The following is a 15,945-nucleotide window of genomic DNA, read 5'->3' on the forward strand; positions in this document are numbered from 1 at the left end:
GCATGAGTAGAGAAAGCTGTACAATGCACAAAGCACATTTTATCTTATGTAAGCGTACAGAGAAACACTTTGGCAGGAGTTTCTGCATTTATTGTAAAATAAGAGTACAAATTCACAAAAATGATAAAAAATATCATATGAAACATTGATTTTCTGACAAAAAGTGCATCACAAAAGAGTTTTAATGGCAAAAGTTGGAACCACTAGACCAAGAGATTTTGCAAAAATATAAGTGGAAGACACAACAGAAGTGGAAACAAAGGGATAGAACAATATACAAACATGAGAAACCTCTGAGTTTACCTTTAGCCGAGGATAAAATACTACACCGCAGAACGTTTCCACAACATCGAGTCCATGGTCTACGTACATGGCACCAATCAAAGCTGAGATGAATAAAAAAAAAGGACAAGATAACAGCATGAATTCCTGCATAACCATCAGTTTAAAAATTGACCCCTGCATTCCACATGTTGAAGGTCAACATGAAATCATTCAAAGTAAGCTCTTCCACAATGATCATCATATTCCGCAGATTTCATTTAGCTTCCCCCCCCCCCCTTGTTCCAAGATCCGGCCGTTGACTGCTCGATCAAGATGAAAATCAGGAGGCACATTACCCTAAACATAATCTACAAAATTGAATACTTATCTGTTCTAAAATTGTTACAAATACTATTTTCTACATGAAATAAAATAATCATTCAAATATATACAACATGTATCCGTTTATAAAGCTCCAAAAATGCAAAATTTGGGTCTAGACACACTTTTAAGGATTCTTATAAAAAATGGCAGTACAAATAAAAAATTATCATCTATTTCATTGTGTTTAAATTTTTTATATCACCTTCAACAAGATCAGCCAGGATCTTCATAGGAACATTGTTCTCGTTCCTGGGTCTGATCTTGGGCTCTATGATGTACTCAACGAGACCAAGTTCCTGGGCTATGATAGACTGGGTCTTGTTGTTGACCAGAGAACTCCTCAAGAGCTGTAACGACAAGAAGTGCAGTCCAATGAGGGTTAACAAGAATGATCGAATGTTGGGTACGAGGATCAGTCGTTAATCTTAACCTAATATGGGAAGGGGATGTAGTAATGAAATAAAGGAACACATGCCCTAACCCTTAACCCTATCTTAACTGGGCTATTTCGGACCAGTATATACTGGGGGGTAATTTGACCCCCCCCTCAGATCTCGGCCGCTGATTGCGCAATCGCCGCAAAAATTTGCAAGCGCGTTGAGCCGGATTTAAACTACAAGAGTGTATAGCAAAGTTTTCAACAACAAAAATTTTAATATTTTTTATTAATTCATTATGCAAATAAGCATATGAAATTTGCCATAAATTTGTTTTTTGTGTATGTATTTGCCTTTAACTCAATTTATATAGCTAGTAGAATGCAAATTTTTGGTGGGAGTATCAATTATTACATTTCTAACAGTTATCTACCAAAAAATAGCAAAAATATAATTAATTTCTTATGTATTTTATTGTTTTTTAAATTCTTATGTATTTCTTTGTTTTTTCAAACCTTTGTTTTTTTATTGTTTTTCCCGATGAACTTTGTCGAGGACCCTTTTGCGATCATAAACAGCATAAAATAAATCCATTTCAACCAACAAAACTAAAAATAATCATACATTTATGATTTTTGGTTGAAAAACACAATTTGCATTGACTTTTTACACGGAATCACGTTTTTGAGCAATTTCTGGTCCAACATGCACTTAAAAAACGTTGCGTAATTTTGGAATCGCGTACCTGGGCGTCGCAAATTTGGTCTCAAAAGATGCGCAAGACTTGGAAGTAAAAAGTCTGTGAGCGGCGCAGTCAAAAAAATTCATGCGACGGCGTAGTGACGAAATTTGTTGAGGGGGGGTCAAAATGTTCACGTAAGACATTGTATAAATTTCCTGTCGAAAAAATTACGACAATGGAGTCTAATACAGTGCAGTAGAATCCATGTATATACATTGTACTTTGTTGAATATTTCCTGTGCTCTATAAATCCATATTTTTATTATCATTGTTTTTATCAATTTTGTGCATGAAAGAAAAGATATCATCACTTACTGATAAGTGTCCTTCGTGATGATACGGGAAGTGTTTGTAGAGGTAGGAGGACACAACAAGCTGCAGCACAGAATCACCAAGGAACTCGAGCCTTTGATTGGAGCCCCTGAAAAAGAGGAAAATGAAACGACAAATATTTTGCGGTAATTTCATTTTCACAAATTTTGCAACTTGCTGAATGCAAATATTTCGCTTCCTGGTATGACTGTACAAATTGAATGTGAATAAAAGAAATTCATGAAAACACATTCTCGCGAGTTCCCCGCCTTGAAGTGAAATCATGCAAATATATAGACACGAAATATGTGGCATGTCCACTATTGATCAAATTTCACAAGTCATGGGCTGGGATAATGTGTTGTTTTGTTTTGATTGAAACAATAGCCACCAAAACAGACTGCAATCAGTAATTTCTTCTTGCAATTTTGTTGAAGGACCTACCTATAACACAATTAATCAATAGGTATTGAATTTTGAAATTTATCCAGGGCAAGGCAACTGTTCAGAAGTAAACATTTTAATATCATAGCTCAAATGGAGAAAAAATGTTGGTGGTCATTTTATTGAATTCTGTATGAACTCATTTTGAAATCGTTATCACAACTGGCATTTATATTTAAATTGGACATTTTGTGGAATTTCCCTTGAAATTATTGCCCTCTTCAAATACTCGCAATTTGCTTTTTCAATAAAAGGGGAATCCATCACTGGTCATAAAATGTTGTGTTGCAAAGGAGGAAAATGAACATAACAGAATGGTGAAAATTTGAAAGCAATCAGACAAGCAATAAGAAAGTTATGGCTGCTTTAAAATTGAGATCCCTCAGACTATGTAGATTTCAAATTGGCAACCGAGTAAGTAAATTATGACAAGGGGCAACGACAACTTTCCCATAGGCCATGTACTTGGAGTACATGGAAAAATAATACTTGCCTTACATCACTATGACATCACATATGCGACAATTTGAAATCTCCATGGGTTACCATGTGATTACCAATTTTTTACTACTTATAGAAATTCAAAACTTTCTTATTGTTTGTCTGATTTTGTCCAAATCAACTTGTATGATTTTTCTCTTTCCGCTAAAAGTAAGGTTTTATTTGGGTTGGATTCCCCTTTTAATGTGGAGATTTTCAATCTGGATTTTATCAGCAGGGACAGTCTCATAGAATACATACTGTGTTAGATTGGTATATCCCACAGATCTCTGGGTAAAAGCTCTGGCAAGAAGCCGAATGTGCCGGAACCTCATCCCAGTGTCCTCTTCAAATACTGTCAATTTCTGGGGAAAATGGAAATAAATTCAGATATATTAGAGGATAAAAGCATAATTAACAGTAGTAAGGATATGATATCATTAGGGCTATATGTAAGTCAGACTGACAGGTCCGACAGTGACCGACCAACGCTGTCGGTGGACGGAGCAACTTCTTCCAGACCGTTGAAATAAAGAAATACAATAAAAATACACAGAGTCAAGAACTTTGACAATCAATCAGGTAAAGACATTTCCCTTGAGTTTTATATAATGTCATTTCATGTGATATTATCGATCAAGTAGGATTATAGAAAAAAAAAATTCAGCGCGCACTATTTCTCTATTTTCTTGCTCAACTTTATCGGTCCATAGCATTAAATTCTCAAAATGAATAGTAAATGATAATAAACAGGTGATTATATAGTGCCTAAATAATTAAAACTGCTCTATACGCTTCACATACATGGCTCTCCAAATTGACATTACAACAAAAATAGACGTCTAATGGGTGCCATCATTTTGTTCTGCCTGTTTGTGATTCTTAGTTACTTTGCCACAGTGCTGCCATGGAGTATTTGTAGTAGCTATAATCTAAAGGCTGTCACATTGTTCGGTGCAAGCCTTGCATGTGACTTGTGGGTAACTATTTTTTATACCGGCAGGTCACCAACAAGTCGCCCGCATTGGCAGTATTTCGCATGCATCTCACACCAGGAAGCGTAAGCAAGTCTGATTTGCATGCAGAAACGTTTGAACATGCTCAAAACTTTGTTGCAGCTTGCAAGAAATGATGTGAGGGGGCCTTTAAATTTAGATAAGTTCGAAATAACAAGGTCTTACCTGTAACACTTCTGAATTCTTGATCAGATGTCGGTCTGTGTCGGGGAAATCAGCCTAATATTTTTTTTTTTAATGAAGACAGAAGAGCATGATTATATTCATATAATATTGACTGGCCTTGAGGGAACATCAAATATATTGCCCGCAACAGAATCATATTCTCATATTATCATATGTGCTCAAATTTCAGCTATTTCAAAAGATGAAATATTAAAAATAAAAATCACTTCTCGGTCAACCCGCCCCCCCCCCCCCCTGAATAAACTAGAGGCTTCGGACATCGGACATCAAAGGAAACATTGCTCCTGTAGTCTCTTTTGTACTGCTTTAGAAATGATCAGCTGCTTGAATAATTTATTACCCGTTGGACCTCCAGTTTTAAAAACTCCTTGGTGTAAATTACAGCCTTTTGAAACAGCCCCTATATCACTTACAAGGTGTCAGATTCTCCTTTCAATTTCACCAAATGGAATTATTTTCTTTACTAACCTGCAAGGGGTCTTTGGGATGTTTTAACCAGATATTTTGAAATTGTTCTTCCTCGAACAGCAATTTGCCGAAGATCTCCCGACATAGGTCCAGCCCTGCCTCCAGGTATATTGCGCCAAAGACCGCCTCCAAGCAATTCGCCATCGCATGTCGAAGGTCATAGGGTCGACAGAGGTCAGGCCCATGGGCATAGAGCATGTACTTATCAAGTTCAAGTTTCTAAAAAATAGAACAAGCAATAGGAAGAGCTTTTAAAGTTACATGTATACATGTATGTGGCAGACAAACAAAGAGCCTCAGACTGATCATCATCATCATCATCATCATCATCGTCATCATCGTCATCATCATCGTGATCATCGTCATCATCACTATCATCATTACCATCATCATCATCACCATCATCATTACCACCATCATCCATCATCACCATCATCCAGGGCCAGATCCAGGACATGTGCCCCCCCCCCCCCAAAAAAAAAGGGGGGCACATGTTTCCGAGGAAAAATTTGACAAGCAAAGAAAAAAAAGGTTCTTAACCAAAATAGAATATTGTGTCCCTAAAAAAGATTAACAAGCAGAAAAAAAAAGGTTTTCTCTTTCAAACAGGGGGGGGGGGGGGAGGGTGGCACACTTCTGTTTCAACAGCATTTTTACATTACCAATTTTAATTTTGCTTCTCAAAAGGTGGGCACGGGCCGGCTGTGCCCCACCCTGGATCCGCCAGAGCAATCATCACCATCATCATCATCGCCATCCTCTTACCTTTGCCAGGACCGACAGATGTTGGTTCTGGACCAGCGCCATACGATACGTCGCCAACCCACCCTCTTCCAGGTCGGGGAACAGGTGATAGAGGTGAGTACTGGAGAGGAACTCGATCACCGCATCCCCGAGGAACTCCAGACGCTCGTAGTGCTTGATGTGGGACGGCAGCTCGTCGTTTGAAGCCATCAGCGACATGATGCGGTACAGCTGATTGATTCCTGCAAATGAAATTCAAGACATGTATTAGTTGGGAAAGAACATTCCTTAACTCAAATGTTCAGAGTATCTCAATCATGTTTCATCCTCTGTTTAACTGAGACCGTGATCTAACTACTGTATGTGCTAAGTTTATGGGAAGCCAAACATGTCATAATTTGTTCACCTGGCATGTGTCTTATGTTTACTCTGCTTTTTCCTAATTCTTTAATGGTGAAGATCACTATATTAATTATCCTTTCAAGACAGTTGAGAATGATTTGAAAGTAAAATGAACTGATACTACAGTATGAACCTCTACTGTTAACGATTTACATTACAATTGACTATTCAAAGTTAAACCACAGCTTAATACCAGAGTTTAAATTAAACCCAACTTCAAAATACAGGCCTCTGTCTGTCTCAACCCGGGTGTTAAATGGGTACCCGGTAGGATGCGTGAGCGTATGTAGTATGCATAGTAATCGAGCCTTGAATTTCTAGTTGGATTGCTCCCCAGGGAGTGGAGAAGGTGTATACATTGTGTGCGGGCATGCCAGGACCCGATGACTGGGGGTAATAATCATTAGAATGTGTATTGCTTAGAAACACCATCATGGGGACGTCGTGGTCTAGCGGTTAAGACTCACGTCTTTCAATCTGAGGGACATGGGTTCAATTCCCAGCCATGGCTTGTTTTTCTTCAGCAAGATATTTACCCACATTGTGTTGCACTCAACCCAGGTGAGGTAAATGGGTACTGGCAGGAAGTAATTCCTCAAAAAGCTGTGAGCACCGAAATTGGTAGACTAGCTTTAATAGCCAGGGTAACATAGGAGCGCCTTGAGCACCTGACGAGGGGGATACGTGCGCTATATAAATCCTATATTATTATTATCCCTAAACACAAAGTATGAAACGCAAGACATTATGGATGACCCCAGAGGGGGAAAAAAACAAATAAACAGTTCAACGTACCTTTCTTTCTTTCTTTTGCGAGGACCTTCTTGTGTTCTGTGTGATCCTGTCTGCAGCGGATGCCACAGTTGTACAGAGAGTTCCTCACATGGTCAGGGGTGGTTCCAAAGTACAGCTTGTAAGACGGATGTGTCATAGCATACTATGGTGGGGGGGGGGGGGACAAGAAGTCAGTGGACTTGTTAAATACCATGTTTAAACAATAAAATGCTATACATGAATACAGTCGAGGCCAGAAGTTTACATACACCCATGGAATTCAGTGAAATTTGTTCCTTGCCAAACATTGTAAAATTTACTATATCTTCAGAAATATAAATACTACCATGACTAATTTGGTATCAAATGAAAGAGCGTATTAAGCTCTTTCACATGATTGGGATGCCATTGGGATTAAAGAATATTTCAGTGGAATTTTCTTTGAAGAAAGACAATATTCATGCCAAATGTATTCTATCGTTTGTTATTATATTTTCAAACATCGTCTCATAGAAATATAAAAATGTAAAATCTATGATTTATATTACATTTTCTATCATGATGTCACCACTGAACACAAGAGTGTAATCTGGAATGTTCATGTTGAGAAGTAACTAGCACAAATATGAAATGTTTTTGTCAAGTTTTTATTTTTAATTTGTCTAAAATATGAAGATTTTGGGGGAAAAATGACAAATATTTTTCAGCTCTTGATGACAAAACAATGTAATGAAGGGGCATGACATACTCCTTTGTTTGATAACAAATACGTCATGATAGCACAAATATCTTAATATAAGAAACAGTAAATTTTATGATGTTTGGCAAGTGTCAACTTTTCTTTGAACTTCTACTCTAAACTGTAAATGCTAAAACTTAAGTACTGTGTGATGTAAAGAAATTAATTGGATGTTCAAGAGGAGTGTACTGACTAACTCTGTAGGTTGTCTCTAATTAACTGTGTACTATGTGCATGGCTAGTATTAAAATTTACCTTCTGAGATAACAATTAGTAATGCAGAGGATAAATTACACTTATTATAATGTCGTTTGTGTAGAGAAACTAAGATGTTTTCTGAGAGCAAAGGTACCTGTTTAGTTACTCGGTGACACAATTATTGTGATACGAGTGGATTGAGCAGTGAATTGGTATGTTACAACTCAAGTGGGACTATAATACAAGACTACACTCCTCAGAATGTTGCATTATGGGTTATAACCTAGCCAGATATGAGGTGGGGCTATTAAAGGCAGCAGGTTCGTATGCCCTTTAAAATATACAAGTAAGTAGTAGGCTTTACATTTGTATTTAAAGGCATACCAAATTTAAATATCCTGATACTACACGGACACCATGTCCACTAAACAGCATCATACACTGTTTGCTTCATAACTTAACGAAAAATTAAGCTAAACGGCCCCAAACTTCCAGTAAAATGTATAGTCGTAATCCAAATGTATAAAGCCTACAAACAATAAAAGTATAGTATAATTAGTACTGAGTTATGCTGCAATGTCACAATTTGTGCCCCAACAGAAAGACCCACATGTGTGTATGAATGCTTTCGCAAATACTTGCCCTTAGTAGCATGGGGTCCTGGAACTTGTAACCCAAGACCTTGTAGAGGTTGTTGAGGCAACCAAAGTATCGAAGGTGATTGACGAGCACTGGGAGCATCAGAGCATGCTAGGGAGAAGAAGAATCGAAGGAAACATTTTACAAAATTAATGTGTAACGACTCCAACAATCTGATACGAATGGAGAGCATGCTAGGGAGAAGATTCAAGGGAAAAATTTCAAAAAAATTAAGGTATAACGAATCCAACAATCGGATACGAATGGAGCGTTGTGGCCCAGACGGCAAGTCTCTGGACTTAGAAATAGAACCCTGTATTCTGAAACTAGACCATGGTCTAATTACAGGAAGCCAAAAATGTCAAAAATTTGTTTACATTCCATGTTTCTTATGTTTACCGTGATCTTCCCCAATTCTTTAATGGTGAAGACAATTATCTTATTAATATTTCCCAGACAGTAAAGAATCATTTGAGAGTCAAATTAGCTGTGATACATTGAACTTCTATTGTTAGATATTTATGTCACAATTGTTTATCCATATCACAACTTTAAACCAGAGTTTAAATTAAACCGACTTCAGAATACGGGCCAGAGGGTTCAAATCCCAGCCATGGTGCAACTTCCTTCGGAAAGACACAAGATTAATGTATAATGACATCAAATCAATCCAATAGAAGTGGAGCATTGTGGCCCAGTAGATAATTCTCAGGACTTTGAAACAGAGAGCCGAGGGTTCAAATCCCAACCAAAGCGTAATTTCTTTCAGAAATACACAAACTTAATGTATAATGATTCCACCAATCCTGATACGAATGGAGCTTTGTGGCCCAATGGATAAGTCTCCGAACTTTGAAACAGAGGGTCGAGGATTCAAATCCCAGCCATGGCATAATTTCTTTAAGAGAGATATTGATCCATATCCGTCATGCACGCAACTCAGTTGAGGTGAATGGGGATCTGGTAGGAATTGACACCTTGAAATGCATTTCTTTACGGCTGCTCTGCTCAAGCCAGGATAATTATGCTGCATTACTGTTCAGCTTCAGATACTTCTGAAGTAAGTTTTAAGCACTATACAGTGAGTCCCAGAAAAAACGAAACCGAGATTAAGCGATGATTTATTATAACTTAATAACAAATACAATAGACAAATGACCTACCAATGTAAAACTTAGAATCTCCTCTTTCATCTGATATTACTTACATTATTCCTCATTCACGCATGAGTGAGCAAAAACAATTTGAAGAAAGGATACCAAAAACTCATTTGGCAGGGGGGTATCTGAATTTCAAAAAGAAAATCACATGACTAAAAGGTTCAATATCTGCTCTTTTATTTGATACCTTAATCACAAAAATGGTCAAGAAGTAAAAAAGTTATGTTCCCTAGAAACAATGCTTGTATTTCCATAATTTCATCAAATAAATGTGTTTTCACTGGTTCTCCACAGAAGCTATCGCACGGTTAAAAAAAGACTTGATGCATGGCTGATCGTCAACAAAACGGAGTGTCTAGTGAGTTTGAACGCTAGCCTGTAAAACCTCTTCATTTTATGAAATTATTGAAATTCAAGCCTTATTTCAAATAACCAGAACTTTGTTATTTCGTGACCATTTTCTGTAATTGAGGTATCAAATTAAAGAGCAGATATTGAACTTTTTAAAAATGTGGTTTTCTTTTTGAAACCCAGATACAGCCCGCCAAATGACTTTTTGGTATCCCCTCTTCAAATTGTTTTTGGTCACTCATGCATGAATGAGAAATAATCTAAGTAATATCAGATGAAAGAGGAGATTCTAAGCTTTACAATGGTAGGTCATTTGTCTATTGTATTTGTGATTAAGTTATGATAAATCTCGGTTTCGTTTTTTGTGGGACGCACTGTATAAGCAAGTCTGATTTATTTACATGATGTGACAGTGATGCGGCAACATGAGTTAGCCAAGACACTCAATCACCTCTTCATGGGTATACCATTACACCGGTGCACAACTTTCCTAAATATGTGGGCGTGTCGTGGTCTAGTGGTTTTGACTCTCGCCTTTCGAACAGAGGGTCGTGGGTTCAAATCCTAGCCATGGCGTGTTTTCCTTCAGCAAGAAATTTATCCACACTGTGCTGCACTCGACCCAGGTGAGGTGAATGGGTACTTGGCAGGATTAATTCCTTGCATGCACTGAGCGCCGTTGATCGTAGCTCGAGCTAAAGCCAGGGTAATATAGCAGAGCTTTGTATCCTCAGGCAAAAAGCACTTCATAACTCCAGCTATTATCATTATTACCATTAAATAAGTTTTGATTAATTCACTCCTCAAAATGGCAAAATTTACTGATTTTTTTTTTGGGGGGGGGCTTCTTACATATTATGTACATATTATGGAAACATTAAAGGACAAGTCCACCCCAACAAAAAGCTGATTTGAATAGAAAGAGAAAAATCTAACAAACATAACACTGAAAATTTCATCAAAATCGGATGTAAAATAAGAAAGTTATGACATTTTAAAGTTTCACTTAATTTCACAAAATAGTTATATGTACATCCTGGTCGGTATGCAAATGAGGAGACTGATGACGTCATCCACTCACTATTTCTTTTGTATTTTATTATGTGAAATATGAAATATTCTAATTTTCTCCCCATTGTCAAGTGAAACAAAGACTAATTCCTCCCTGAATATGTGGAATTAGCATTGTTTAATATTATATGGTTCAGTCAAGTTGGTCCTTATTGTCAAATCTGTAAAAAATAAAATATCGTATAATTCAAACAATAAAAAACAAAAGAAATAGTGAGTGAGGGACATCATCGACTGTCTCATTTGTATGTCACTGAGTTGTGCATATCACTGTGATGTGAAAAATAAACGAAACTTTAAAATGTCATAACTTTCTTATTTTACATCCGATTTTGATGAAATTTTGAGCGTTATGCTAATTTTATTTTTCTCTATTTATCCAAATCTTCATTTTTCTGGGATGGACTTGACCTTTAAATATGAATGAACACACCTGACAGATGTCCACTCCTATACCAGTGGCTAGCATCTGCTCACTGCTGACCTCTGCCGTGACCTCTCGGACTCTGCTTCCCTGGATACGGATTTTCTGCAGTTTAGCCTCTTTCTCCGCCATCTTCTCCTTGTCCGCTTCGGTCACCCTCGGCTTGTTCAGCAGCAGATGACGCAGTCGGGTGAACGACTTCAGCAGCTTTCGATAGCTGGTAGAAAAGAACATGAAGTAACGTGTATGAGAGGTTGAACAGCGTGTCCTGCACAACATGTTAATGACACTTTAAATGAGTATGATGTGGAAATTATCTAATCATATTGTATATAATTTTATAATGGCAAACTAGCATTTGTTTTATACAACTGGTATATATTTCATGCTATATGGTCCATTGAACACAAAGATATGAGCCGTCTTTCAGCACTCATCAGGAAACCTCTCAATCCAAGTTTCCTTTATTACATTGAATAGGGTATGTAGTCCATGTGTCATCGTTCACTCTTATTTTATTTTCTTTTTTAGAGTTTGGTCCCCCAACTTGCAGGCACATGCTTGAATTTGAAAAAAAAAATGAATGTTTAAGTTTTAATCAAACATATAAATTACACTATTTTACTAACTACAAGAAAATGAATTAAAACAGTTTTTAATACATGTTCTCATCCTGAAAAGTTGCGTAAGTTCTTCTTCTACTTTGTACATGTATTTACATTATTTTCATTTATTCTTTTCATAAGCATTTACAGATTGAAAGATTGTTTTTCTGTACTAAATTATGGCCTGACTGATCTGCCATCAAGGCTCAGGCATCTCTGCCATCTGTGCATGTTCAGCCATGTGAAGGAGAGCTCAACGGACATTGTCCTGGCTATACATACTACAATAATATCAAACTTGGATGGACAGGTTTCCTGATGTGTAATGAAAAATGCTCATATCTTTGTGATTATTGGACCATATCACATAAAATTTCATCCACTTGTAGAAAATGAATTGTAGTTTACGCGTGTAAAGAATGTAATGTTGTAATTTTAATATTATACCAATCTAAAGTGCCATTAACATTTTTTTTTTGTGGTACACGCTGTCGAGGTGTTGTGGCTCAGTGGATAAAGTCTCCGCACTTTGGACTGCAGGGGCCCCAGGTCTAAGAACATGAAAAAAGGTAGGCCTTGACCGTTTAAACTCACTTTGGGTCTCCAATGTAGGAAAGCTGGGCGGGCCGGACACCAAAGTGGACAATGACGGGAAAGGTCTTCTTCTCCGGGTCCATCTGGTCTCGGTCAAGCTGATCAATCCGTATTGACGATGGTTTCTACATGGGAAATAGAATACAGGGCCCCGTCTTACAGAGAGTCAACCTCAAGTATATGGAAATCCATCAATGTCATAATTTTTTTCTTTTAGGAAATTTGCACAACGTCCTTCGAACAAAGAGAAGCACACTGAATTGCCAAGAAAACAATGAATGTATGAATGTACATCATATCTAGAAAATATTCTAAACAAACATGTATTTTAGATTATGTATCTTGCCATTTGTATCTCGTAACATATTCTTGTATTTGTACTTTTTATCTGTTCTTTTTTTCTGTATCTCATTATGTCCTGTTACTATGTTTTTCGTATATTGTATGATTTTTATACCGATCAGGCCACCCTGTTTAAATATTTGAGAATAAATAAATACAAAATAAATAAATAAATAAATAGATAGATAAATAAATAAACAAATAAATAAACAAACAAATAAACAAATAAATAAATAAATAAATAATGAATAAATAAATAAATAAATAAAATTAACGTTGCTGGCTTTCGATAGTTAGGATTGATTGGATCAATCGTAACTCTTTGTAAAATGGGACCCAGATTTTGGTTGACCATTTTTGTAGGTGCTATTGAATTGGCTTATTTGTAAGCAAATAACATGCAGCTCGCAGGTTAAAAATGTTCCAATTTGCAAACAAAAATCAAAAGAAATTATACAATCATATACAAAGTGAGGCACAAATCATGAATCAGCATTAGGAAACAAATAAATTTGAGCTTTGCTATTAAAAATGCAAGTTACTTCTGATCAATTTAAAGCAAACATCAGTTTTATATGTGATTGGTGTTAATACATGTAAAGAAGCCACTGTATAGATTGAACTAGCATTGAGAGATTATTTCATGTCAAGTAGATATGACGTTAATAAAAAATGGTCACTGAATTGCAAGAACATTGATTAAGCAGATTGAGCAAATGATGCGTATTGACAATGGCTTCTTTATGGGTTAAATAATACTGTTGATGACAAGAAAAGTGTTTTGCGATGATATTTGCATACTTAGATCAAGTTTGAAGTTGATCTGTCAAATGCAGTGTTCTAGCTACATGTAGACCTTTTTTAGTGGTGGTCGCAATTTCATGGCAATACAAAGTTCTTTGTTTAGGCCGAATTAGTGGTCTTAAAGCCAAAAGTGAATGAATATCATGTAATGACAACTTGACATTAGCAAATCTTTGAAAATAAACTAATATTTATCAAATAAAAGAATGTTTACTGCAAATTATGCAAATAAAAACAAGATTAAAGATGGAAATTTAGCAAGTGCAATTCTTCTTTGCAAGGAGTTAGTTTGAAACACTTTTCATTTGAAATTAGTGATGGTCAGATATAGTGTTTTTCATGAGTGGTGGTCAGAAATCTTATGTGCCGGTTGGGCCGACCACTGCCGACCACTGTAGCTATAACACTGGTCAAATGGTTCTTTAATTGTTAGGAAGAACAAAACGGGAAATGTGGATGGATGGAAGAACAACCCTGAAAGCATAATGCCTCCGGCCATCATCTGCAGTCAGATAAAGCATGAAAAAAAAAATCATTTCAGTATCTTTACCTTCCCTGGGCGCGTGGCAATCATATGCTGAAGCTTATCAACGTATCTCTGCCACGAGGTCTCACTGACGGCCAGCCAGTCGTCAAGCTTGGCCGGATCTATGATTGGTCTGCTGCTTCGGATCAGGTATTGGATCACATGGTGCATAGAGAGGATCTCTTTGCCGTTGTTAGGAAGGAGACGGGCAAAGCGGGGCATGAAATGGAAGTGATGACATCCACCTTCTTTTCCTGAATAAATAAATGTATAAATAAATAAACAAAATAAATACATAAATAAATAAATGAGTAAATAAATAAATAAACAATATAGGTTTCATAAAGTGCACGTATCCACCTTGTTAGGTGCGCAATGCATCCTACATTTCCCCAGCTAAGCCAGTCTACCGATTCCGGTGCTCACAGCTTTTTGAGGAATGACTTCCTGCACGTACCCATTTATTAATATATATCATTGACACACACTTTTAGTGTGAAATATTTTGAAAATGTATAAACATTCTTGATGGCAAATATTCCTATTTTAAAAATCGTGCATAACCTCATGAAGTTTTTATGACCCCCCCCCCCTCCGGCCTCTCAAAAAAAATCAATACAATGCTCTCTGAACACATGGGTTTAGAAAACCATACAGAAACCTCCTTTGAAATGGATACAAGAGCAGCAAGTGAAGATTAAACCTTTTCATTTCTTTCTCGAGAAAAGTAAATCTAGATAGGATTTGTGAGTGTAATGTGATTTCCTTTGACACTTATAGAATTAACACTTACCTTTGAAATCAAAGTCCCAAAGTTCAAGAATTTCTTCAAACAAGAACCTTGAAAATAAATCCAAGCCTTTCACTGTAAAATGCTGAAAAATTGAATAAAGATATACACGATTTAGATTTGATTTCTGATCCTCATCAAAGATACTACAAGGGGAGATCGGACAATACATAGACCGCGTAATGAAACACTCGGGAAGAGCGCCCTACAGCATTGAGTAGTAAAGTAACACCTTTTTTACCTTTGCGTATCGCAAGATGGTTGTGTACAAAACATATGAGAGAAATGGTGAAGGGGTGAAGGAATAGACGATGTTTACATTTACAATAGACCTGCTATGCAGGTGAGACAAAAAAATATTGGGGAAGGTTTGAGGAAATAGTTTGTCTTATTAGAATTTTAAGTTTTGGATTTGTGACGGCATAATCGAGCAGCTGCCCCATAAGTTATGTAATATGTTACGTAATATAAAATACATAGATTTCAGTGTTTTAATGGTTCGTGATGACTTTTTTTCCCTTTTCGGGAACGAGTGTGATTTGTCTATTGTTATACTGAAGGTACAGTAAATACCATTATCAATATTTTGAGAAAATGACATTTCTTTGATCTTTTACCAAATCATAGGTAGGAAATATGCTCGCATATGACATCACAAGTCAAATAATCAAATTAATAACTAATAACATTTTTATTCTTTGATAAATTTTTCTCAAACCTTCGGCAATATTTTCCATTATTTTTTCTGCTATTTTTACAATATAATTTTTGTCAGGGTGAACTTCCCTTTAACATTCTGAATTTCAGGTTTACCTCAGGCATAGGCTCTGGGAAGAAGTGAAGGGTGTACTCCCGGCCGAATCGGACCACCTTGCATTCTGGGACTTCTTCCAAGGAATGATGTGAAAAGAGAGAGAATCCTTCAAAGATGTACTCTCGTTTGTCGTAGATGATGACAGTCTGGGTAGTTGTCTACAGAAAGAAATAATAATAATAATAATAATTGGCATTTATATAGCGCTTTATCAATCTACGACTGTTCAAAGCGCTTCACAATTATTATTACAAGAAACATGATTTCATGTCAACGCAAATTGTGTTTTCCACCA

General features: G+C 36.6%; 1 protein-coding gene across 2 annotated transcripts in view; it reads right to left on the reverse strand.

The window, feature by feature from the left end:
* The window catches only part of LOC129277698 (ribonuclease 3-like), a 44,372-nt gene that overhangs the window by 4,252 nt on the left and 24,175 nt on the right, over nt 1–15,945 (reverse strand). For both annotated transcript variants that reach the window (XM_064110631.1, XM_064110632.1), the window contains exons 10-23: nt 15,650–15,808; nt 14,840–14,921; nt 14,071–14,300; nt 12,375–12,499; nt 11,185–11,392; nt 8,173–8,280; nt 6,615–6,756; nt 5,439–5,659; nt 4,674–4,892; nt 4,185–4,238; nt 3,265–3,368; nt 2,083–2,188; nt 851–995; nt 304–386 (exon numbers count right to left, since the gene is read on the reverse strand). In XM_064110631.1, the coding sequence (XP_063966701.1) occupies nt 304–386; nt 851–995; nt 2,083–2,188; nt 3,265–3,368; nt 4,185–4,238; nt 4,674–4,892; nt 5,439–5,659; nt 6,615–6,756; nt 8,173–8,280; nt 11,185–11,392; nt 12,375–12,499; nt 14,071–14,300; nt 14,840–14,921; nt 15,650–15,808 (1,986 nt within the window). The remainder of the gene's footprint in view (nt 1–303; nt 387–850; nt 996–2,082; nt 2,189–3,264; nt 3,369–4,184; nt 4,239–4,673; nt 4,893–5,438; nt 5,660–6,614; nt 6,757–8,172; nt 8,281–11,184; nt 11,393–12,374; nt 12,500–14,070; nt 14,301–14,839; nt 14,922–15,649; nt 15,809–15,945) is intronic.

Source organism: Lytechinus pictus, chromosome 15, assembly GCF_037042905.1.
Source record: "Lytechinus pictus isolate F3 Inbred chromosome 15, Lp3.0, whole genome shotgun sequence".
Classification (NCBI taxonomy): Eukaryota; Metazoa; Echinodermata; class Echinoidea; order Temnopleuroida; family Toxopneustidae; genus Lytechinus; species Lytechinus pictus.